Source organism: Aquarana catesbeiana, linkage group LG06, assembly GCF_042186555.1.
Source record: "Aquarana catesbeiana isolate 2022-GZ linkage group LG06, ASM4218655v1, whole genome shotgun sequence".
In the NCBI taxonomy this organism is placed as follows: Eukaryota; Metazoa; Chordata; class Amphibia; order Anura; family Ranidae; genus Aquarana; species Aquarana catesbeiana.
Window position 1 is genome coordinate 251591447 of NC_133329.1, and position 25311 is coordinate 251616757.

The 25311-nt window shown below is 43.7% G+C and overlaps 1 protein-coding gene across 1 annotated transcript in view; it reads right to left on the minus strand.

Annotated features, from left to right (window-relative positions):
* The window catches only part of LOC141146706 (growth/differentiation factor 8-like), a 58191-nt gene extending 33163 nt beyond the window's left edge, over positions 1-25028 (minus strand). The window contains exons 1-2 of the mRNA XM_073633196.1: positions 24526-25028; positions 14442-14806 (exon numbers count right to left, since the gene is read on the minus strand). Of these exons, the coding sequence (XP_073489297.1) occupies positions 14442-14806; positions 24526-24889 (729 nt within the window). The 5' untranslated portion in view covers positions 24890-25028. The remainder of the gene's footprint in view (positions 1-14441; positions 14807-24525) is intronic.
* Positions 25029-25311: the final 283 nt, after the last annotated feature.

A 25311-nucleotide genomic window follows, 5' to 3' on the forward strand; every position in this document is an offset into this window, starting at 1 on the left:
GACCTGGCGAAGGAACCAACTGGGTGCTCATCTACAACAGCTAGCTTGAAAATTAAAATATGCAAGTGTAGCACCCTGTACTTTAGGTAGGTGCTAGTAGTAGTTTTTTTGTCAGTGCAGGTAAATTTAGGCAGGCCTAGCTGGAAGCTTGTTTTGATCTGTGTGGGCTAGGAGTAGCTCAGAGTAGACTGGTGATTCACAGACAGCATCATTTCACTGTCACCTCCCTCTTGCTTCTGGAGGATTTTAGAAGAGAGGCAGGGAAGAGAGGTGGAGCTGCCTGGGATGTTTTAGGGAGCCCTGACCATTCCCCAACCTGAATTGGCAGGGGGCAGGCCTCCTTAACCACTAGCCGACCGCCAGTCATCGTTATACGTCGGCTGTTTGAAGAGGAGTATCGTTGTTATGGCAGCAGCTAGCGGTTATAATCCGGGTATCCTCTTCTTCAGCGGGCGGTCAGCTTTTAGATAAAAGTGGTCTCTGTGGCGGATTTCTGAAAGATTACTTTTATCGGTGATGGGAGAGGGGCGCCTCCCACCGCACTCCGGTGCCCTCAGCCGCTTACTGGAGCCGGCGGCGACGATCTGATCCTTTTCGGTCTGTGGTATGGAGCTGACTGAGGGGAAGATGGCTACCATACCATTGCAGGGAGGAAGTGATGTCAAAACGGCACTTCCGCCCATAGCTCTTTTTTAAATATCGTCTATGGAGATTTTTAAGGGTAAAAGTTTGTCGCCATTCCACGAGCGGGCTCAATTTTAAAGCGTGACATGTTGGGTATCAATTTACTCGGCGTAACATTATCTTTCACAATATAAAAATAAAATTGGGCTAACTTTACTGTTATCTTATTTTTTATTTCAAAAAAGTGTATTTTTTCCAAAAAAAGTGCGCTTGTAAGACCACTGCGCAAATACGGTGTGACGGGAAGTATTGCAACGACCGCCATTTTATTCTCTAGGGTGTTAGAAAAAAAATATATAATGTTTGGGGGTTCTAAGTACTTTTCTAGCAAAAAAAGCTGATTTTAACTTGTAAACACTAAATCTCAAAACGAGGCTCTGTCCTTAAGTTGTTAAATACATAGAGTCAGCCCAGCTGGGGAGGAGTTGTCGGGAGGAAGAACTGGGAGATGGAGTACCAGCTGTCATGGCTTTTGAGGAAGCTCCCCAGTCGGGGGGGTGACCTTGGGCTCGGAGCTCGGGAGTGGAAGGGACCCTCGTACAAACCACAGGAGTGTTCTGACCAGGAGCAGGAGAGGACAGTGGAAGGTACTGCCAAGCAAAGTCTGCAGGAGGGATCCACCAGATGTCGGTGAGTAGCAGGCATGATCGGGAAAGCTGGGGAGGCATGGTGGAGCAGACTGGGAGTGTGCAGTCTGAGATAGATGTAGAGCCAGCGGGAGAGACTGTGATGCCATGGGCGTCAGACAGCTTCAGCCAGGAGGGCTGACAGGGCCTGAAGAGGACTGGCAGGGATCAGTAGTCCACCAAGGACAACTAGCATTTAACCCTTTTTTTGGCTACACCACAGGGGCCCATCATCCCTGCTTGCATAAAGAAATTTTTTACAAGGCCTGGCTGGAACCAGAGTCAGGCTTAACCATGTGCTAGCTGTGCCTGAGGAGAAGTGATGTGATGGAGAGAGAGAGGAGGTAATAGTCTGCAAGCAAGTTTGTGCAGGAGGAGTGTGAAGTGTAAATATGTACAGAGAGTGTATATAGTTATGTCCCAATGCAAATGTTTCTACTCAAATTCTGGGCATCTCATGAATCCCCTAACCCCATCCAAGTCTGACCCGTCAATAAAAACACAAAAACAAAGTTACTATTCATTGACTCTGTGTGCTTGAAAATGCGAATTCCGGGCTGGGCAGGGTGACAGATGGCTCATCTGGGATGTCTGTTCACAAGGAACCTGCCAGCCGTTGCCCCTAGCAGGCGAGGTTGAACGAGCCGGGGAACTGCACTTTGTTCCACAAATTGAGGAACTAAATCCTGGGGAAGGACTTGTATGCTCTCCCTGTTATTCAGTGCTACAGTAATAAGTGCCATTGCCCATAGCAACCAGTGAGAGTCATTGCCAATTGCTGCTGCCTGCTTATCCAGTTGCCCCAATAGGTGCTGGAGTGGTCACATATTAATCCTGCAACACAGGAACTGTTTATTACGTGGCAACAACACCGGTTAACTGCCCCCCTGGATTACAAATACGTCCAGCGCTCTGCCATTGCTAGACGCCTATCTGCGGATTACAAATATGTCCAGCGATCTGCTAATGCTGGACATCTTGAACTTTTGCTTTTGTGTCCAACTCCTGCTTTAAACAGTAAAGTATGCCTAGAACTGTCTACTGTAGCCTGGGGTGATCAGTGTAAGCCTGTGGGTGCCTGCGGGCGGGACTGTACTACAAACGTTCCTTTCAGTGAGGCGTTGGCTACAAACTTTATTGCTGCGACCGGCAACCACTGAAAAAAATCAGCGGTCATTTGTTCCCAGTTGCTCGGGCCGAGCGACATGCCTGTACAAGTCCTGCTAGTCTCAGCATGCCTGCAAACTTCAATTTGTCTAACAAGAGGTTACATCAGCACGCCAGGGGAGGGGACTGCCTATCAGTTTCACAGACGCCAGCCTGTCTGGAAGCGAGGGGGTGGTGCCATGCTCTAGAGGAGACCCAGCGTTTCCTGCTAGCAAACAACACGGAGCAGAGGAGCAAGATGGCGGAGGGTGGTCGTGTATACCCAGCGCTGTCCTGGTTGCCTGATCTGCAGGAGCGGACACTGGTGGACACCGGTGTTCGGTTGGAGCATCACGGGGATTTGCCCTCGGAATGATTGACGGGATGAAGTGTCTGTGCCTGCTATGTCCAGAATGCCGGATACCATTTGCGGTGGTCAGTGCCTGGATCTGGTGTGGTCATTCTGGTGAACTACTCACCCGGCTTGCATCCAGCCAGCAGGAGCCACACTAAGACAATGTGGGCCTGGAGTCATCACCGAGTCTGATCCTGGTGACTCCCCTGTGAAAACAAGTGACACAGGAGAAGAGGAGTCTGTCGTGGCCTGCGGATGGCCCTGAAATGACGGCTATCTGGAAGGAGCCAGTGTTGGAGGAGTGTGCACCCTCAGCTGAGCCAATGCTGGTACGGGGCTATAGATTGGAGATTCTCCAGACTGTTAGCAAAATTCAGGTTCCTGGCAGAGATAGCAGATTGATCGCTCCACAGCAGCTCGGAGGAGGAATGGGAGATAGGAGGCTCCCAGGTCCAGAAAATCCAGTCCGGGGTGGTAGATGTCCCGTGGTTATGTGAGCTGAAGAAGCTGCAGGAACCCCCATCAGTTGCAGACAACTTTTCTTGAACAGACCCCCTCCACCACGCAGAACAGGGCGCTGAATACAGGCAGTGGGTCAATAGGTTGCTGGATGCTTGTGTCCTCCCTGGAAAAGGAAAGCCCAAAGAACTGTCCAGGTTTTCCCTGTTTCAGAGGGAGGTTCAGTGCAGAGTTGCTCTGGAGTGGGGTCTGGACTATTCCTATGTCCCTCCTGAGACCATGGACGTCATCGAGAGCTCCCTGGGGGAGTGGGAGGATGACTTGGTCTTTGCACACCCCCAGGCCCTTGCAGGTGCCTTAGAGCAAAACCTGGGCATGTTTTGAGGACATTCGGTGTGAATGGTGGCTGGGGAGAGCAATCCACAAAGACCGGGTGCTTATCATGAAGGTAGGACAGCCTGCAAAGAGCCACTTGTTCTCCATCAGGGAAGAGGGGGGAGGTAGGAAGAGACTGCCTGACCCACATTTTTATGCATGAGATGAACTGTTGGAGAGTACAGCCTGTCATGAAAATGTGTCACATGGACTGCTGGAGGGTAGCAGGATGTGCCTTCTCTCCCTGACTTTACAGGAACAGACTGGCCTGCCACTCTGGGTGCCCAATGGATGAGATATATCCCGTTGTAAGGACGCTTTGGTGAGGTCTATTCCTATCTAACTCTTTTCTAGGAACCTGTTTGCCCAGGAGGGGTCCCTTCCATCAGGAACTCCAAAAGAGAACTATTCCCTTTGATGCTGTTGTGTTTTTTTCCCAGTTGTTTCTGTCAGCAGGCCATAAACCCCTCCTGACAGAACAACAGAAAGAAAATGTGTTGAAATGGGATACCTTGTTATTTCTGTTGGCAGGATGCTCCAGACAGAAACTGTGTACAGTGTGTAGATAGGTTTAAGTGTAGGATGTTTTCTGTTTTTGTCTGCTCTTAGAATCTGCTGGGATAGGACGGTTGTCCATCCCGTCCAGCTGAAGTCAAGATTCCTTCCATTTCTTTTGTGCAGGCAGAGTATCTCTCTCAAGGGAGAGATGCTCTGGCTCAAAATTGTATATTGTGTGATGTTACTGTTAGCTGCAGGGACCTGTAGTTAGTGATGCTTAATATTGTAGAGCTGTAAATACCTACTAAATATTTCCTATATATTTTTGTACGTATTAATTTGTACCATAACCCTGTCCCTTTCCCCCTGCAATTTAACTTATGGGATGCCCTTGCTCCTGATTGTAGCATCCTCTACTTTAGGTAGGTGCTAGTAGTAGGATTTTTGTCAGTGCAGGTAAATTTAAGCAGGCCTAGCTGGAAGCTAGGCCTGTTTGTTTTGTTTTGATCTGTGTGGGCTGGGAGTGGCTCAGAGTAGGCTGGTTATTCACAGACAGCATCACTTTCTAGGGAGCCCTGACCAATCCCCAACCTGGATTGGCAGGGGGTGGGCCTCCTTAAATACCTAGAGTCAGCCCAGATGGAGCTGGGGAGGAGTTGTTAGGTGGAAGAACTGGGAGATGGAGTTCTAGCTGTTGTGGCCTTTGAGGATGCTCCCATATCTGGGGGGGTGGTGACCTTGGGCCTGGAGCATGGGAGTGGAAGGGACCCTCATACAAACCACAGGGGCTTTCTGACAAGGAGCAGGAGAGGACAGTGGAAGGTACTGCCAGACAAAGTCTGCAGGGAGGATCCACCAGGTGTCAGTGAGTGGCAGGCACGGTCAGGAGAGCTGGGGAGGCAATCCGGAGCAGACTGGGAGTGTGCAGTCTGAGATTGATGTAGAGCCTTTCAACAGCATTTACGGGGGTACCAATACACAAGGAAACAATAGCAGAGGTCCAAAGTATAGAAGAGGGCTCCCCTGCTGCTTCTGAGCAAGCATTAAACTCGCTTTCCTTGACCTCGGGCATACACCCTCTGCCAATGCACAGCAGTCTCCTGGAACTCAACTGAGACACCAACAGAAACGACAGCCAACCAAGAAGAGGACACAAATACAGACAGCAGGAAAATCTACTTCAGCTGCTTCAAGAAAAATCCCTGACAAGTTAGTAGGACCTTCTCCTATTGTCCCAGTCCAAGTAAAAGGCATCTATACAAAGGATACAGGAGCAAAGGTGATGGTGCTATACAGGGACTTTTACGACAAACACCTTAAACACCTACCCCTAAAGAAGTTGAAAGAGCTAGAAATATGGGATCTTGGAACTCAGAATTCTGCCAATCAAGTTAACTCTTGACTCTTCCATGACTGGGACATTCGATACATTAGACTTGGTGTGCCCTCACGTGCCTGGAGCCAACAAGAGTTTCTTAATATTAGGAACCAACACTGACCTTGTCAGGAGACTATTCAATCCCCTTCAAATAAGAAAAATAATAAAAAATAAATAATTTCATGTCCCAACGGATGGGTTGTTTGGTATGTGCCGGCCGACATGCCAAACCTCAGGCTTTTATTACCGTAAGTGAGAATTTTCATATAAATAAACCAACGTATTTTACACTATTTGGAGCTTCTAGTTTCTTTCCGGTGTGCTTTTCCTACTGAATCCCTTGAGTACCACTGGAAAAAGTGGAGTGACCTTGTGATATGGAGAAAGCCCCGGCTGGGTATTAAGCCATAGGCGTTCACCGACCCCCTATAATAAAGGGTCAACTGGGGCTGGTAAGCAGTTTCTACAGCTGGTGGGGGATTCACTGTGACACAATTGGTGATGGATGATGGATGGACACTACCATGAAATTATTCACTTTATCACATTACATTTGTACTCTTTGTACATTTGAATTATTCATTTGGTCACATATATGGACTTCTATAATATTAGCACAATATTTTTTTATTTCTTATTTGATTGGGATTGTGTTGCACAAAATTGCTGCTTAAGTTTGTTTGTAGGGATAGATGTTATTTAGCACAGTTTTTTTTCACTTTTTACATATTCAATCCCCTTGTCTCAAAGCACACCAACTGAGAGTGTACACCCCATGTTACTGAAAGCATATCAGTGCCTGGTTCAGGAGCAGAAAGCCCCAGCAGAAGAAGTATGGAAGTTGTAACTAGACAGAGATGAGAAGACACTTCAGCCAGGGGACGTGGCATGTCTATGATCTTTAGCCAAGTTCAACTGGGATCAACCAGGACTCTTTGTTGTCCCTGAAGTCCAGGAAAGAACACAGGGATGGAGGTATCCCTTAAGTAGTGTCAACCAGAGCTTTAGAACAAAGTCACAGGAAGATTCCAGTTAGTGTTCGCAACATCACTGAGTCACAAGTGATATTACGGGCACGAATGCTGATAGGACAAGTGAATCCAGCTACCCCAGTTTCACCCTCTGATTTAGTGGGGGAACAGAAGAGAAGACAGCCTTTATCTGGCCACTAGGGTTCTTTGAACTTGACAGAATGCCCCAAGGTCTGTTGAGGGTTTCAGCAACCTTCCAGAGATTGATGGAGAAAACAGTAGGGGAAATGACAAAAAAAATATATGAAGGGATCAATAAACCCCTCCCGCCTGCGCACCCTAAAGATTTATATATAGTGCAAAAAATTTTATACCATGCAATGAATTGAATAAAAAATATATAAAATATTAAATAAGCAACAGGTAGTAAACCTCAAAGCCTCAGATGTGTAAAGAAAACAATAGTGATTCAATATCGCACTAAAAACACCAATATAATAAATGTGAAATCATTTATATACAATGTTGAAAGTCCAATAAACCACCACCAAACAAATTGTTCCCACAAAGTGCTAGTGAAGTCTGCTGATCAAACAAATTTGATTGTGATGTCTTCAAATGTGCACATCCTTCCACCAACTTCTGTGTAAGTATTCTACTCACCAGATGGGACTGACCCCCATTACAGGTAGTCAACACCAGCAGATACTCTCCAGATTGCAGCAGCTCAGGATTAGCACAACTGCTAGATGAGTGGTATGTATATATCAGAAAAAAAGAACAAAACTCCTCACGGTGTAGTATCGTTAAAAATTTAATGTGAAAAAACTACAGATTACACTTACGAGACAGAAGATAAGATCGCGCTCATGAAAAATAGTAGGGACGCCATCAGCATTCCACCTGAATTCCAACCAATGGTGGAAGTGTTGTGGCACGTATCACAAGATCCTATGTGTTTCGTCAGCATCGTCTGACGTCATCAGGGATCTTGATACCTTGATCCCTAATGACATCAGACGCTGCTGATGAAACGCGAGGATCTCGTGATACGTGCCACGTCACTTCTGCCATTGGTTGAAACGCAGGTGGAACATGGAGGGCGTCCCTGCTATTTTTCAAGATCTTATCTTCTGTCTCATAAGTGTAATCTGTAGTTTTTTTAACATTAAATCTTTAACGATACTACACCGTGAGGAGTTTTATTCTTTCTTCCTGATATATAAATACCACACATCTGGTGGTCGTGCTATTCCTGAGCTGCTGCTACTCTGGAGAGTATCTGTTTACTGGTGTTGACTACCTGTTATGGGTGTCAATCCCGTCTGGTGAGTAGGATACTTACCTAGAAGTTGATGGAAGGATATGCACATTTGAAGACATCCCAATCAAATTTGTTTGATCAGCAGACTTCACTAGCACTTTGTGGGAACAATTTGCTTCATGGTGGTTTATTGGACTTTCAACACTGTATATAAATGATTTCACGTTTATTATATTTGTGTGTTTAGCGCAGTTTGGAATCACTATTGTTTTCTTTACACAGTAGGGGAAATGAACCTGACTGAAGTGCTGGTGTACGTAGTCAATATCATTGTCTCTGCCAGAACGCTTGAAAAGCATAGAGAGTGCATGAAAAAGAGCCTAAAGAGCTTCATGATGAGGGGTTGAGGTTGTCCATAGAGAGGTGTCAGTTTTAACAGCCTACTGTCACCTACGTCGGACATGTTTTCTCAGCTGATGGAGTGGCCAAATCACAAGAAACTGGAATGTCACTTCCTGGTCAAAACCTATCAATGTGTATGTCATTCCTCGGGTCTTGTCCATACTATTGAAGATTTCTTGAGGGATTCACTAATATAGCTCTGCCCCTCAATGAGTTGTTGAAGAGGGAGGATGAGGATGATGACCCAGACTCACTGAAATCAGCCAAACACACTGGAAGACCCAGGAAGTCTTGGGACTCAATCCAAGACCAGTGTAATAAAACAAAAGAGTTGGCATTACTGGAAATTCCATCTGTGATCTTTATTAGGTCATGACCAAGTTAAATGACAGCTGACGCGTTTAACTTGGTCATGACCTAATAAAGATCGCAGATGGAATTTCCAGTAGTGCCGACTCTTTCGTTTTATTACTCAGGACACCGTTTTTGGATGTAGGAAGGACATCCTGAGCTTTGGAGCACCTGGATTTGGGTGTGCCGTTTTCTAAACCTTTCACAGTGGGCTTCACAGATCAGAGCGGTGTTTCTTTCATGCTTGCTATCTTCAATCCAAGACCAGTGGACTGATCAGTGTGAGCAAGCCTTCCATCACCTGAAGAGGATCCAGTCAAGATGGGCTAGGTGAGGTGTTGTACCAGGAGAACAATAGACACTTGTGTGTGTGAGCAGTAGAGATGGGCTGAACACCCCCTCGGTTCGCACCAGAACATGCGAACAGGCAAAAAGTTCTAGCAAACATGGGGACCCTATTAAAGTCTATGGGACACGAACAAGAAAAATATGTAAGTCATTGCCATAAAAAATGTATGGGGACCCGGGTGCTGCCCTAGGGGACATGTATTAATGCAAAAAAAAGTTTTAAAACCAGTTTTTCAGGAGCAGTGATTTTAATAATGCTTAAAGTGAAACAATAAAAATCGAATATTCCTTTAAATATCGTTCCTGGGGGTCCCCTTAGTCGGCCTGTAAAGTGGCACATCTGTGTAGAACAGTGCCGCAGCAAAATGACATTTCTAAAGGAAAAAAGGTAATTTAAACTTGCTCGCGGCTGTAATATATTGCTGGCTCCCGGCAATATAGATAAATAATCAAGGAAAAAAACAACGTGCGGTCCCCCCCAGTCCAAACCAGGCCCTTCAGGTCTAGTATGGATTTTAAGGTGAACTCGCCGCCGAAATTGAAAAAAAAAATGGCATGGGGCCCCCCCAAAATCCATACCAGACCCTTATCCGGTAATGCAGCCCGGAGGTCAGGATAGGGGGGGACGAGCGAGCGCCCCCCCCTCCTGAACCATACCAGGCCACATGCCCTCAACATGGGGAGGGTGCTTTGGGGTGCCCCCCAAAGCACCTTGTCCCCATGTTGATGGGGACAAGAGCCTCTTCACGTCAACTCTGGCCATTGGTTGTCGGGGTCTGCGGGTGGGGGGCTTATCTGGAATTTGGAAGCCTAGTTTAACAAGGAGATCCCCAGATCCCGCCTCCCCTTAGGTGAATGGGTATCTGGTACATTATACCCCTACCCATTCACCAAAAAAGTGGTGCCTTTACTTTCTTCCCAAGAAACACAACATAAAATTAGGCTAATTCCCACCTTAGACAGTTGTCCCTGGAATAGATGTACCCATTGGAAGATTTTCCCTTCTAGGGACAATTCTAAAGTTTTGGATTTCCCCTTACTTTCATTCTCGGAGACAGTGATTACCAGTACAAATAGAAGGGTCAATCACCCCTTCTGACATTTAAACTTGGCAGAGTTTCCCAAAATTAAAAAAAAATGTTTTGCCTAGAGATGCACTTAAAGTGCGGCAGCATGTATTTTTTATGGATGTCCATAATTGTTCTTTATTGTAGGACTTATTGTAGTATATTTATATAGTAGTATATTAATAACCTGTAAAATAATTAATTTGTTATGATACAAACCGCTTTGTGTTTCTTGTGAGATGTGGAGTAACACAAATTGGATTTAACTAAATTGGCTTGGATTGGATTGGATAAAACTACATTGGATGTGGAAAAAATGGAGACTCTTTCAAAAACTTGTTATATTTAGGTGACTTTTGCCAAAATCAAGGCAGGCCAGTCATCTTTTTCTTTGGTAACTGAAACCCTGAACACAAAACTCATCAACATTTATATTGTGACTTACATATCTAAGTGATTACTTAGGAGTGAGTGTGGAGAATATAATAGAAAAAAGATATAAGAACAATTTTAAAGGGAATTAAAGAGGAAATAAAAGCAAAATAAAAATGACATATACTGTATGATGTAGTCTGTTGGTCCTGCCAGTGGTTTTAACCCCAAGAGCAAACATTTATTATATTGCAGCTTACAAATTCTTAGATGTAATAGCTGCATTAAGTTTCTTTTAAAGCTGTCTTTCCTTTAATTTCACCTGTTGACTAATCATTATATTTGTTGTTGTTTTAGCAAAACAAGCTGTCCTGCAGATATAGCAGTTACAGTGATGAGACAAACCATTCACCATGTACAGGGTTGCTTACAATGATCAACTTTTATTTGTGTAAAAATTTTATCCCAAAAGGGGAAAACTGTTTGCTGTAACTGCTTAAAGGTGCTAGCTGGAGTTCAGCTTTAATTTGTTAGTGTATCTAAATCTGCTAGTACATCTAACACTCCCCACCCCTAGACTGACAATGCTGCTGTTCAAAGATGCCCCCTGTGCTCCTTCATTCAGAGTGGGGGCACTCTAATACAGGAGGTTTGTTACTGGCCGGATCACTAGGTAGAAAAATAGAGAGAAAAAAGCCTAACCAAAAAAAAAATAGAGAAAAAAGAAGCCTAAGCCTAAAAAAGAAAACAAATGCAGCCACCAGACTTAACGATTGCTAAGCTGCAGTATATTACAATTTTTGTTCTGGGTTTAATACTGCTTAAGTAATAGCAACAGTTTATTTTTCTGATGGAAAAAAGGTAGCTAGTTGTTCTTTTTTTTGTGAAAAAAACTGATACAGTAGTTGTAAGCACCACCAACAGTGCTATATGGTTTGTCCCAACCCTATTTACTAGGCAGCTTGGTCTGCATATACATGAGATGCTTTTAGATGCATCTAGAAAAGGCTATTAGGTTGAAATTTATGCTGGAAAGGAAAGCTAATTTTATTTCACGTGTCCTTTGTAATGTAATGTGTCCTAAGTACATTTTTTTAAGAGTCCTTCACTTTGTAAAAGATCCATTGCTAGGCTAGTGCAATGTCAAACAGTGAGGTTGGTTTACTAAGGGCGAATGGGCTGTTTACTTAGCCAGGGAAATTGTACTTTGTAAAAGAATTTGCCCCAGAGCTTAGTGAATGCATTAAGGTAAAAAAAACCCTAAGGCTATACAATCACTTTTAGAGCCCTTTCACACTGAGCCGCCCCGCGAGCCAGCGGTAAAACGCCGCTATTTTTAGCGGCGCTTTACCATCATTTTTGTGGCGCTATTGGGCCGCTAGCGGGGCACTTTTAAACTTTTAAAAAGGGTTCAAACTGCCTGCAAAGCATTGCTACAACGGCGCTTTGCCGGCGGTTCGTCGACGCTGCCCATTGATTTCAATGGGCAGGGGCGCTTTAGGAGCGGCGAGTTCACCACTCCTAATGCGCTCCAAAGAAGCTGCTCACAGGACTTTTCCTGCCAGCGCACCGCTCCAGTGTGAAAGCCCTCGGGCTTTCACTCTGGAGTAAAAGGAGCCACTGTTTCAGGGCGCTTTGCAGGTGCTATTTTTAATGCTATAGTGCCTGCAAAGCGCCTCAGTGTAAAAGGGGTCTAAAGGGGTTGTAAAGGTTTGTGTTTTTTCACCTTAATGCATCCTATGCATTAAAGCGGGTGTCCACCTAAACTGCCAAAAAAAAAAAAAATATTAAAAGCCAGCAGCTACAAATACTGCAGCTGCTGACTTTTAATACATGGCCACTTACCTGTCCCAGGGTCCAGCGATGTCGGCAGGCGACGCCGAGAACCCGCTCGGTTCTCGGCAGCTGCCACCGCCATCCTAGGTGAGGGAATCAGGAAGTGAAGCGTTGCGGCTTCACTTCCCGGTTCCCTACTGCACATGCGCGAGTCGCGCTGCGCATCGTAACTGGTCCCCGCTATCTCCTGGGAGCTGTGTGTTTCCCAGGAAACAGCGCGGACTGACAGGAAGAGGCATAGACTCCCATGGGAGTCTATGCCGGAAGTGGGTGCAAATACCTGTCTTAGACAGGTATCTGCACCCCCCTCCCCCCTGAAAGGTGCCAAATGTGACACCGGAGGGGGGGAGGGTTCCAAAAAGCGGAAGTTCCATTTTTGTGTGGAACTCCGCTTTAAGGTGAAAAAACACCTGTCAGTGACCGGCCCCCAGCACCCGTTTTACTTACCTGAACCCTCGAACTTGTCCCACGGTGACGCGCCGTCTCTAGGCTAGGGGGTTCTCGGCTGTTGATTGGATAGATTGATAGCAGCACAGCCATTGGCTCCCGCTGCTGTCAATCAAATCCAATGATTGACAGCAGCGGGAGCCAATGGCTCACTGGGGGGCAGGTCTGAGTCCTGCATTCGGCGTATATGGACGCCGAATGCTGGACTTGGGAGTGCGCCCGCAAGGTAACCCCCCCCAGGAGGTTATCTAATGTGGGGAGGAGCCGAGAGAGTCGCTGAGGGACCCCAGAAGATGAGGTTTGGGGGCACTCTGTGCAAAACGAGCTGCACAGTAGAGGTATGTATGACATGTTTGTTATTAAAAAAAAAAAAAAGGGAACCTTATCACTTTAAGTTTTATTTTGCAAAAATTTTGTTACCTGATTTGTGATATTTCAGGAACACTAATTGAGACATATAAATAAGGCTTGGGCATTCCCAACTCTGTGCAATGTAGGCTTCTTGTGACACATACAGTCGAATGTGTCAACCCAACGAACTTACATTCAACAGCACATGTGACAGAATTACATTAAAGGCAGGTAAGAGCAGATTACTGTAAATGATGTGGATTTGCTGACCTTAGCATGCCTGCATGTTTTGCCTAGATAGCATAATAGAAAATTCACTGCATGTCTTCTGAGAAATGCCTTATCCATGTGCACCTTACTTTAAAAAGCTATTTATGAATTGATTGGAGTGGCTGCTATTTTTGCTTAACATAAGCAGTTCACTGACTGATTTTCTGAGTTGCCTGGAATTACTCTTTTATATTTTTTTGAAACAGAAACTGCTATTCAGATTTTACGCAGAATATAAGACTGGCAATATACAGTATTTCAGGTTGGACTATGTAAGTGGACAGCATAAAAGGGTTGACAACCTTTGTTGTATTATCTTATGATGTGCACTATATATTTTTCCATGCACATTTCTAAATATACTAATTACAGTTTTTAAACATATTAAATATATTATTGTATAATAATAAAATATAAATATTGTAAGCAAACGCCTGGTGAACGGCTGAATGGCAGAAATAATTTGAATGCCAAATGTTTTACATTTTCTAAATGTCTTCATATAGTCATTGATTCACGTACTGAAGCACAACATAGTAATTTAACATAGAAAGAAAAGGCAGCTCAATTGTCCAAGCAATGAGCTAAGATTCTTCTTTGCCTTTTTTAAGACATAAGATGCATGAATTCCATTCATGATCTTGGTGACATTGATGCAGTTTAATTTGCAGCAATCACTTTATGATCACAAGCAAATTGGCAAAGTGTTGTTTAAACTAGTGCAAAAAGACTATTGTTTGTTCAGTAAGCCATGATGAAAGTTTCATACTGGCTGAGATGCATTTATACACATTTAAAGCACAGAACTTGCTTAGCTTTTTCTAATATTGTGACATTATAGGCCAAATTTATAAAAAAGTACAATTTCACTTATGAGGAGGCACCCATGGGCTGTAGAGCTCTCTGCTCATTACTTTCATAATATGTGCCTTTGCTGACCCTATCCACCACAAGTCCATAACAGAGATATCACTATCTTTCAGCTGAAATCCCAGTTATATTCTGCGTTATGAAGAATCCATTGGGGAGGTGTGACCATACTATTAGAATATTTAATGGCTGCGGCAGAAATGGGATTCTGATAGAGATATCTCTCCAATGAAATCTTCATAAGAAAAGAAACCATTATTTCATTCATCAGGCAAACATGTAAAACTGCAACATTATCTTACGAGTTGGACTTAAATAGCAATCGCTGTGAATTCATTTTATAAGAGTGTTAAGTGCAGTATGAAACCTACCAAGCCATTTCCATTGTTGGTAATGACAAGGTCTTCTCCATTTCCAACCAACGCTTTAATTTCAATGCCTAAATTGGTTTCAGGTTGCTTCAGCCAGTTTTGCAGAACAGTTTTCACATCGAACCTTTGCCAAGTTCCAGGTCCTGGATTCATGTCAAGTTTTAATGTTCGGATTCCAATGTGTCTTGTACCATCTTTCAAGGGTTTAATGAGTCTCAGGATTTGCACCACAACTGTTGCAGGCATTTGGACAGGCTTTAGATGTATCCATAACTGTGCCTTGGATATTTTAGTTGACTGAATTTCAGAGTTCAGTTTGAAATAACAGCATTTTTTTGTTTTGGATGTTTCATAGTCCAAATCATCTAATAAGTAAAGGGGAAAAAAAAATGAGTGTTCAGGATTTTCTGGGATGCTAAACTAACGCAAGATATTTAGAGATAGGAAACTTACAGACTATTTCTTGACTCTGGATAGATATATATGTCATAATCAAACTGCTCTTGCAATATAAGGTACATCAGATAGAAAAAAATAAAATGTACTATCCTGAATTATAACATTTATCTGTATGTTGTTAAACAGCTTTTACCCAAGCTTTACCAAAAATGCACATTTGATACCTTATGTAAGTGACTCCAGCATGCAAAACAGCAACCTGCTTTGATAGTGTGGGTTTAATTATGCTTAACTTGTACTAGTACACAAAAGAGAATGTATTTGGAAACCAATTGTTCGCCCTTTAGGGGCAAATCATTCTACAATTTTCCTAGCTGATTTAATGTTATGTAATGTTGTTTAATCTATCTATCTATCTACAGTATCTCACAAAAGTGAGTACACCCCTTACATTTTTGTAAATATTTTATTATACCTTTTCATGTGACAACACTGAAGAAATGACACTTTGCTACAATGTAAATTAGTGAGTGTACAGCTTGTATAACAGTGTAAATTTCCTGTCCCCTCAAAAAAACTCAACACACAGCATTAATGTCTAAACCGCTGGCAACAAAAGTGAGCAACACCTATAAGTGAAAATGCCCAAATTGGGCCCAGTTAGCCATTTTCCCTCCCCGGTGTCATGTGACTCATTAGTGTTACAATGTCTCAGGTGTGAATGGGGAGCAGGTTTGTTAAATTGAGTGTTATTGCTCTCACTCTCCTATACTGGAAATTCAACACGGCACCTCATGGCAAAGAACTCGCTGAGGTTCTGAAAAAAAGAATTGTTGCTCTACATAAAGGAAGCCTAGGCTAATAGAAGATTGCCAAGACCCTGAAACTGAGCTGCAGCATGGGGCCAAGACCATACAGCGGTTTAACAGGACAGATGATGCACAAGAAAACCCGCAAACAGTTTGCTGAAGACACGCAGACTAAGTACATGGATTACTGGAACCATGTCCTATGGTCTGATGAGACCAAGATAATCTTATTTGGTGCAGATAGTGTCAAGCGTGTGTGCGGCAACCAGGTGAGGAGTAAAAAAGACAAGTGTGTCTTGCCTACAGTCAAGCATGGTGGTGGAAGTGTCATGGTCTGGGGCTGCATGAGTGCTGCCGCCACTGGGGAGATACAGTTCATTGACGGAATTATGACTGCCAACATGTACTGTGACATAATAAAACAGAGCATGATCCCCTCCCTTTGGAGACTGGGCCGCAGGGCAGTATTCTAACATGATAACGACCCCAAACACACCTCCGAGATGACCACTGCCTTGCTAAAGAAGCTGAAGGTGGACTGGCCAAGCATCTGTGGGGCATCCTCAATTGGAAGGTGGAAGAGCGAAAGGTCTCTAACATCCACCAGCTCTGTGATGTCGTCATGGAGGAGTGGAAGAGGACCCCAGTGGCAAGCTCTGGTGAACTCCATGCCCAAGAGGGTTAAGGCAGTGCTGGAAAATAATGGTGGCCACACAAAATATTGACACTGGCCCAATTCGGACATTTTCACTTAGGGGTGTACTCACTTTTGTTGCCAGTGGTTTAGACATTAATGGCTGTGTGTTGAATTAATTTGAGGGGACAGCAAATTTACACTGTTATACAAGCTGTACACTCACTACTTTACATTTAGCAAAGTGTCATTTCTTCAGTGTTGTCACATGAAAAGATATAATAACATATTTACAAAAATGTGAGGGGTGTACTGTATCTATCTCTCTTTTGATTTATTGATCCATTCATGATACAAATATTTGTCTATTACAACTTCCAATAAAATAGTTTTGTCCTAACTAAAGTTGGTAGCAAAAGTGAGAGGAGATAGGAAACTGGATCATTTCCAGTGCTGGCTTGTACATCAAGTTACCTGTTTCTAAGAACCACAAGCAGTTCTGTACATAAGGACACCGTCTTTGAGCACACAACTTTCTACTGCAGCTGCTGCTGCCTATCTTGGCTATAAAATCATAAAGAGTTATTGCCATAAAGTTATGTAAGTGCAAAATTTGCTTCGGCATATTTTGGTACATGATCAGTATGTTTTAAATGCTTTGAATAGAGAAGCATTATCACTTACATTTGTATAATATATAAGCAGCTGCCCTTCTTGCCAACATTTCAGCTAAATGCCATTTCCTGGCAGAATGTTACTCAACAAGATATGATTTAAAGCTACTTCCCTTTTTACTGTTCCTAGATCAGTACTGAGATCACTGCTGTGTATTACAAATTATTTATTTATTCCCAGTTCTTTTTTTATAGATGAATAGGTAGGTAAGTGGATAGATAGGCCAGGCTAGCAGTGATTTTTCTAGGTATTGTTAACAGAGGGTTCAAACATGTGATGAAAAAAAAGACACATTCGCATTTTATGAAAGCATACACATCAAACTGTTTTATAGTGAGGATTGCGTTTATATACAATACCTTTGCCAAATGTGCAATTGTAATTTTTTTATGTTTGTTCTGTATGAACACAAATATTGTTTTAGAAACATTTTGACTTTGAGCATATTTCAGGTACTGCACTAAACACACTCATTCTTAATTCAGTAATATACCCAAAACCCCATCACACCAAATGCTTCTGTTAGTGAATGATTAAAACAGAATTATTAAAAAAAAATTAACTCTTGTATACAGCATTGGATTTACCATTAAGCACAGTATGCCAGTACCAGAAGGGGGCAGAGGCAAAAAGGCGGTTTCCACTGTATAGTTTTCAGCCATATATTTATATGCTTAGTTGATAAAAATACATTGCTTTCCATATAAACTTACTGTCACAATATTGTAATCAGGGATGAGTTTATATCTACTGGTTTCCCTAGGCCAACTGTCATAAACCGGTGCAACCAGAAATGTGTGGACCAAAAACACATGTAAAGTAAATATAGTAAGATTTATTAAAAGGATAAGTTATAAACAATAAAGCAAGCCAGCTAACAACCACGGTGACACACAAAAATAACTCTCTAAACCAAACCTGAATACAGGTTTGATAGATAGGATAGATAAACTTAATCAAGCCAGGGTCATACACGAGAGATCAATCAGATTGAACAGGGAGCAGGACGGGACAGGGAGAGGACAACAGGAGGAAAGGATAAGTCTGCAAGACAGGGTCCAGGGAAGGATGCAGGGTTCAGGAACACAGGACACAAGGTACAGGATTACAGGTCACAAGGTACAGATTCAGGAATACAGGTCAGGGCTCAAGGAAAATACTAAGGGAAATGTGTGAGCATCGGCCGGGTATAAATACACACCTCCTGCAGTCAGTCTCAGGTGAAGCCTGATTGCAGGAGATGATGTCGGCTCAGACTGCCGGGAGACACCCGCTGGTGGCCAGCAGTACTGCAGTCCAAAGATCTGACAGTGCCACCAGCAGGTGAAACCTTTCCTCACAGTACCCCCCTCAAAGGAGCGACCTCTGGACGCTCCAACTAGTCACAACTGTAAAAAGTCCATGGCATCAAGCCGGGCAGCAGCACATGGAGCTGGGCAGCAGGCAGAGGCACAACAAGCTGGGCAGCAAACAGAGGAACATCAGAGGAACAAGAGGCTGGGTGATGGGCACAGGAGGCTGGGTGACGGGCACTGGCTCAACAGGCTGAACCGTGGGCACTGGAGCTTCAAGCTGGACTGTGGGCACCGGAACTTCAACCTGGACCGTGGGCACCGGAACATCAGGCTGGAACATGGGCACCGGAACATCAGGCTGGAGCATGGGCACCGGAACATCAGGCTGGACTGTGGGCACTGGAACATCATGCTGAACAGCAAATACTGGAGCATCAGGCTGGACAGCAGGCAGAAGGTTGGTAGGGTTAGGTGGGTCATAAGGTTCAGGACCACCAGAGGCTAGCCTGACTCCATTGGCAATCATGGGGGCAGGAAGGAAAAATCCTGGACGGCCGCACACCGCTGAAGGCATCTTTATTGAAAGATTAAAATCCAAAAAACAGTCATATCTTAGGCATAGAAGACAGGGAAGAACAACTAACGCATTTCACATCACAAACAGATGCTTAGTCATAGCTGAATAAACAAAATCTGATCCTATGTATATATGGAGCTAATGAAAAATAGACAGCCAATCACATGCAAGGAATGTTGGAAGGAACCTCCAAATAAAATCAGACCTTGTTAATGCCCAAAATGAATTGCAATCATGGAGGCAGATTGAAGAGGATCAGCTGGCGTGGACTCAGACTGTAGCAGATCGGCTGGCATGGAGGCAGACTGGAGCAGATAGGCTGGCGTGGAGGCAAACTGGAGCAGATCGGCTGGCATGAAGGCAGACTGGAGCAGATCGGCTGGCGTGGAAGCATACTGGAGCGGATCGGCTGGCGTGGAGGCAGCCTGGAGCGGAACGGCTGGCTTGGAAGCAGGCTGGAGCAGATTGGCTGGCGTGGAAGCAGGCTGGAGCAGATCAGCTGGCGTGGAAGCAGGCTGGAGCAGATCGGCTGGTGTGGAAGCAAGCTGGAGCAGATTGGCTGGTGTGGAAGCAAGCTGGAGCAGATCGGCTGGCGTGGAAGCAGGCTGGAGCAGAGCAACTGGTGTGGAAGCAGGCTAGAGCAGATCGGCTGGTGTGGAAGCAAGCTGGGATAATGGCAGGATTGTATGGGTTGGAAAAAACTTCTGTTTCTTCTTTGATTTAGCCACTGAAGTTCTGCAAGTGACTGCAGGGCTGTAAGTAAGGGATGCAGCTGGTTGCAGAGAAGGGCTGGAATACAGTAAGGAAGAGGGAGCAGTGGCTAGGGGGGATTTTTGTGGGTTTGTTGCAGGCAGCAGAGAGGAGGCAGGTGGGTTAAAGGCAAGATAGGTGCAGCAAGTGGAAACAGGGTACTGATACTTAGTTGGAAACAAGGTATATTGGGCTGAGACTGGGGTTTCCGCGGTGATGGAGAGAGAGACACTTGAGCTGGTAGGTGTCTGGCAGCAGGAGTGGGTTGTTGCAAGCTGACTGAGGCTGAGTGCAATATATTTGACCATGCTTGTAGTATTGGCTGAACAAAATTCAGTTTACATGATGCCTGTCTGACAACAGATTGCACTGTGTTAATACACTCTGATAACACCTGCTGAGAACATGAGGAATAATGCTCAAAGAAAGAAACTGGGTCATCCTCTAATAACCACACCAGAGACTCAACCTGATCAAAACTGAAGTGGGGAGAAAAATCATCACTGCCTCTTGGTGTACTGGACAAGGCTAGTTCTGCACACACCTGAAGTAGAGGCTGAGCATCCCCAAACAGCATATGACCCTGATCAGCTAGGGCAGTGATGGCGAACCTTGGCACCCCAGATCTTTTGGAACTACATTTCCCATGATGCTCAACTACACTGCAGAGTGCATCAGCATCTTGGGAAATGTAGTTCCAAAACATCTAGGGTGCCAAGGTTTGCCATCACTGAGCTAGGGAATGAGCCAGTCAGATACACTCTAGTAGCTGGTCACTGGCCCACTCTTTCAATATCCGGTGGCAGTATTCACCATCCTCTGTCACCAGCAGAGAATAATAAGAAATGTCCTCTGGATGCATTTTAGCAAAAACAGGACCACAATGGCTTCCCTAAGCAGCCACTTCTGGTCAGGACTGGCCTTGGTATTATGTCATAAATCGGTGCAACCAGAAATGTGTGGACTGCAATAGGGAAGACCAACATGTAAAGTAAATATAGTAAGATAGATTTATTAAAAGGATAAGTCATAAACAATAAAGCAAGCCAGCTAACAACCACGGTGACACACAAAAATAACTCTCTAAACCAAACCTGAATACAGGATAGAGATATGATCATAAACGTAATTAAGCCAGGGTCATACATGAGCGATCAATCAGATTGAACAGGAAGCAGGACAGGACAGGAAGAGGACAACAGGAGGAAGGGATAGGCCTGCAAGACAGGGGTCCAGGGACGGATGCAGGGTTCAGGAACACAGGTCACAAGATACAGATTCAGGCATACAGGTCAGGGCTCAAGGAAAATACCAAGGCAAATGTGTGAGCATCTGCCGGGTATAAATACACACCTCCTGCAATCAGTCTCAGGTGACGCCTGATTGCAGGAGATGATGTTGGCTCCAGACTGCCGGGAGACACCCGCTGGTGGACAGCAGTACTGCGGCCCAAAGATCTGACAGTGCCACCAGCAGGTGAAACCTTTCCTGACACCAACTATACCATATTGCTTCCCTCCCTATCACAGTGGACTAGCTAGACCACCAACAAGATCACACATCATAGCCACACAAGACACATTAAGGCTGAGGGCAGCTAGGCTAACTTGGTTTAAGTCTACAGTATGATGTGCAGTTGAATGTGTGCCACCACTGGCAGTCCTGCTGTCTTAGACCACAGTTGTGGTTGGCTATGAAAAACAAAAAAATGCTCTGTATGTAAGAAATGATCCTACCAGAGAGGTGTTGTGTGCCTACAGCCTTCAGTGATTAAAGTCCAGCTCCACTTTCATTTGTTAATTATTTATAGACGGTTAGGAATGATTGTTACAAATTACCATTTGCATCTAAACTTCCAAATTGACAATATTTCAACCCCAGCAAAACTACACAAAAATAACCATTTCTTTGAAAGAGCTCTCTTGACTTATGGTGTCCCTATGGCTCTTTAACAAAAACCAAAGCATTAAAAAAAACTAGAAGCTCCTTGCTAAGCATGTCATAACAGTCAATTTTGGTGGCAGGTATAGATATAACATGCCTTCCACTTAGTCCCAGTGGTTTTGAAGAAGTTTGAACAGTGGCGGCCCGTGCATTAAGGGCACATGGGCGTCGCCCCCTCTCTCCTGCCACCCCCTCTATCATCAATAGATAGAGTCATGCATTGCATGACTCTATCTATGGCCATTGCTGCCACCCTCCTATTCAGGTGCCTAGCCCCTTTTTGGGTGCAGGGCACCTGAATTACGGCGACGGGTGGTTGTTTTTGAAGCACCTGATTAGAGTCATAGGCTCTAATAGGCTTCAGATAAAGTGACCTGCGAGCACCATGCTGGGCGCTCGCAGGTGACAGCTGTGTTAGAAAAGCGAATGACTATTAGTTTTCCTAACACTTAACCGCCTCTCCGCCAATCAGGTGCTCGAGTCTGTTACCTGTCACCTGATTGGCTGAAATGACAGGCGCCGCTATCGGACGCCTATCAGGAGGAGAGGACAGGAGATGAGGATGGCAGGAGACACATGGAGGACCCCGCTCGTCGCCGTCACACATTGCCCCACCAAGACAGGGTAAGTTCCAGGGTAAGACAGACAGCGAGCAGGCGGGGGTCACACTGAGGGCATTCAAGGGCACACTGGCAGCATTTAATAGGCACACTGCCAGAATTTGATGGGCACACTGGCAGCATATGATGGGCACACTGGCAGCATTTGATGGGCACACTGGCAGCATATGATGGGTACACTGGCAGCATTTGATGGGTACACTGGCAGCATTTGATGGGCACTGTGGCAGCGTTTGATGGCACAGTGGCAGCGTTTGATGGCACAGTGGTTGTGTTTGATGGGCACAGTGGCAGCGTTTGATTGCACAGTGGCAGCGTTTGATGGGCACAGTGGCATCGTTTGGCACAGTGGCTGCAATTGATAGCATAGTGGCAGCATTTGAGGGCACAGTGGCATCGTTTGATGGCACAGTGGCATGGTTTGATGGGCACAGTGGCAGCGTTTGGCCCAGTGGCTGCATTTGATGGGCACAGTGGCAGCATTTGATGGCACAGTGGCAGCGTTTAATGGGCACAGTGGCAGCATTTGGCACAGTGGCTGCAATTGATGGCACAGTTGCAGAGTTTGATGGGCACAGTGACAGCATTTGATGGCACAGTGGCTGTAATTGATGGCACAGTGGCAGCATTTGAGGGCACAGTGGCAGCGTTTGATGGCACAGTGGCAGTGTTTGATGGCACCGTGGCTGCAATTGATGATTTTTTTTTCAAAAATTTTTTGTGCCCCCCCAAAAATTTTGAGCACCAGCCGCCACTGAGTTTGAACAACATATTTTTGCGGTTATCTATTTTTGAGTATTGGCTAGTTAGCAGCCTTCCTAGCTTCTGAAAATGAGACACAACTCTTAATAGATTATATATAGAGATCAAAACACATCTGTCATTATAAGTTATAAAATGTTTTTTGTTTAAAACTGAGTTCTGCTGATGGCCAATTTATGTAATGTTGCATGCATCCTGTTAAAATGTGCACAAGACTTGCATTTTGATATTATGAAGGGGAGCACTTACACTTTTGCACTAGGTTTATTCAAAATAAGACAAGATCATAAATCAATTGAATACTTGAATACTAAACATAAAATCTTATATATTACAGTGACATTAGTTTTCACTTTGCAGACTAAGAACATTTTTTAGCAAGTATCGAAAATTCCCGCTGATCTGAACCGGTAGCACCAACATCCTTATTTTTGTATTGTATACTACTAATCTACCCATCCTGCATGTAATGGATTTGAGCAAAGGCAGCCATGTTTGAAGTTCTGCTTGGGTAGCAAACATGACTTCTTCCATAGATACAGTGGAGTAGTGGGCATATCCACCTAGGGATAGGAAGTACGTTATTTCCAGGACTACCCAGTGGGAAAAAAAGCTAAAAAAGCAGCAATATATTACATTTTTGTGGGGGTTTAAGACAAGTGATTTACTTTATATAACAAATGCACAATTAAGTGTGCTAATAAACCCCCAAAATAGGAAAATATTCATTTTATATGAACAGTTCCAATAACTGGAAAAGTGAGATTGCATCAAATTATGTTTCATGAATACATAGATAATACATCCCTCTGGATGCGTTTGGGTTTATCTTAGTATTGGAACACATGGAACCCAAAAATGTAGAAGTTTCAGGAGTGTTGGATAATATTATTTTTTAAACGAATGCTTACATCCATAGAGCCTTACAATTTAAGTAAACATTATTACTCATACGTTATTAGAATATATATTATAGAATATCAAATATCCATGAGCTGTTACCATTGTACATTCTGCTTTTACATATACTAACCTATAATTCTAATGGAACAATTAACATGGATTCTTGCATTGTAATAACAAAAAAGGGTTAGTTATCACATAGTTTTTATGTTTAGGTCAGAAAAATATCGAAAAATTCCATGATTCTTTAGGCTTTTTCCATAATTGTAAAGATTTTATAGCTCTTTGGTTTAATGGCATAACTAATAATGTGCCTTGGGTGATGTAACAATTGTACTATGTGGGGTGCTGGCAGTAAAGCAATCTGTTCATTTAACTTTTTCAAGGTATTATTGAGCTCCTGACATAATTTTCTCCACTGTGGAATTAAATGGTAGTTATAAGAATTTTGTTCTAATTTGAAAGTTATATGAAAACCTATACACTTCAAAGCAAGCATTTTTTCAGTTAATATATAATCTTTAACTTAGAAACTCCAATACAATGGCTAGGTCAGTAATATCAGATATGCAGTAGTTTGGGCTTCCATAAGTACTTGAATTCTCATGCAATTTGAACTAACCCTTGAGGACTGACATTTTAAATACAAAGTGATAACATGCAAGCAATTACCAAAAAGCTTCATAGCTAATCCAATCCAAACATGACATACTTACTTTGTGTTGGCATTATAATGAATGTTTCAGGAGTGGCATGATAATCATCGTCTTCTAAGGACCCCTCAATGCTTGCATCGCTTTGAACATCATACTGGTCAATTATGTCTTGCAGAGGTGGAGCTTTTGGCAACATTTGTTTTATAACTTCCTTGGTGATGTTAGGTGCCTGTTCCAAGCGAAGCTTGCTAAGTATCTGGAATTTTATAGCTTCTAGTCTTGTAGACTTGCTGTTCTGCCTCAAGGAGCAGGAAGTGCACAGAGTGTCTTTATTAGCTGCTTGATCGTTGTCATTCAGTTCCACTGATGGAAGAACTACTAAAATGCACAGGTAAATATAGCAACAAGCACGTACCTTTATCATGTTCTCATTTAGTCAACTGTAATGTTTACCCTTACTTTGTGGTCTATGTTATAGGATATTGAAACGTCAAAGGACTCCTACTTACTGTTACTAGAGAGGAACCTGTCACACTAATAAATCATCTGCAGCTCATCTGTACTTTTATACTGTAACTTAAGTTACGCTTGCATCATCAGAACCAATGATTGGCTGCCTCATAAACAATGAATTCAGCTGGCAGAGTCTATGGAGCTGTGTTACTGTGGTGGCAGTTTGTTGGATGCCAAAAACTAGTTTATCTTTTCAATGACACTAATTAAATGTATTTTCCTAATTTTACCATAAGAAATACCTAAATATGTACATTAGGCATTACGCTGGGTGCTATTAATCTTAAAATGTTATTTTCATTTAAAAAAGTACTAGTATGATACCAGAAATAA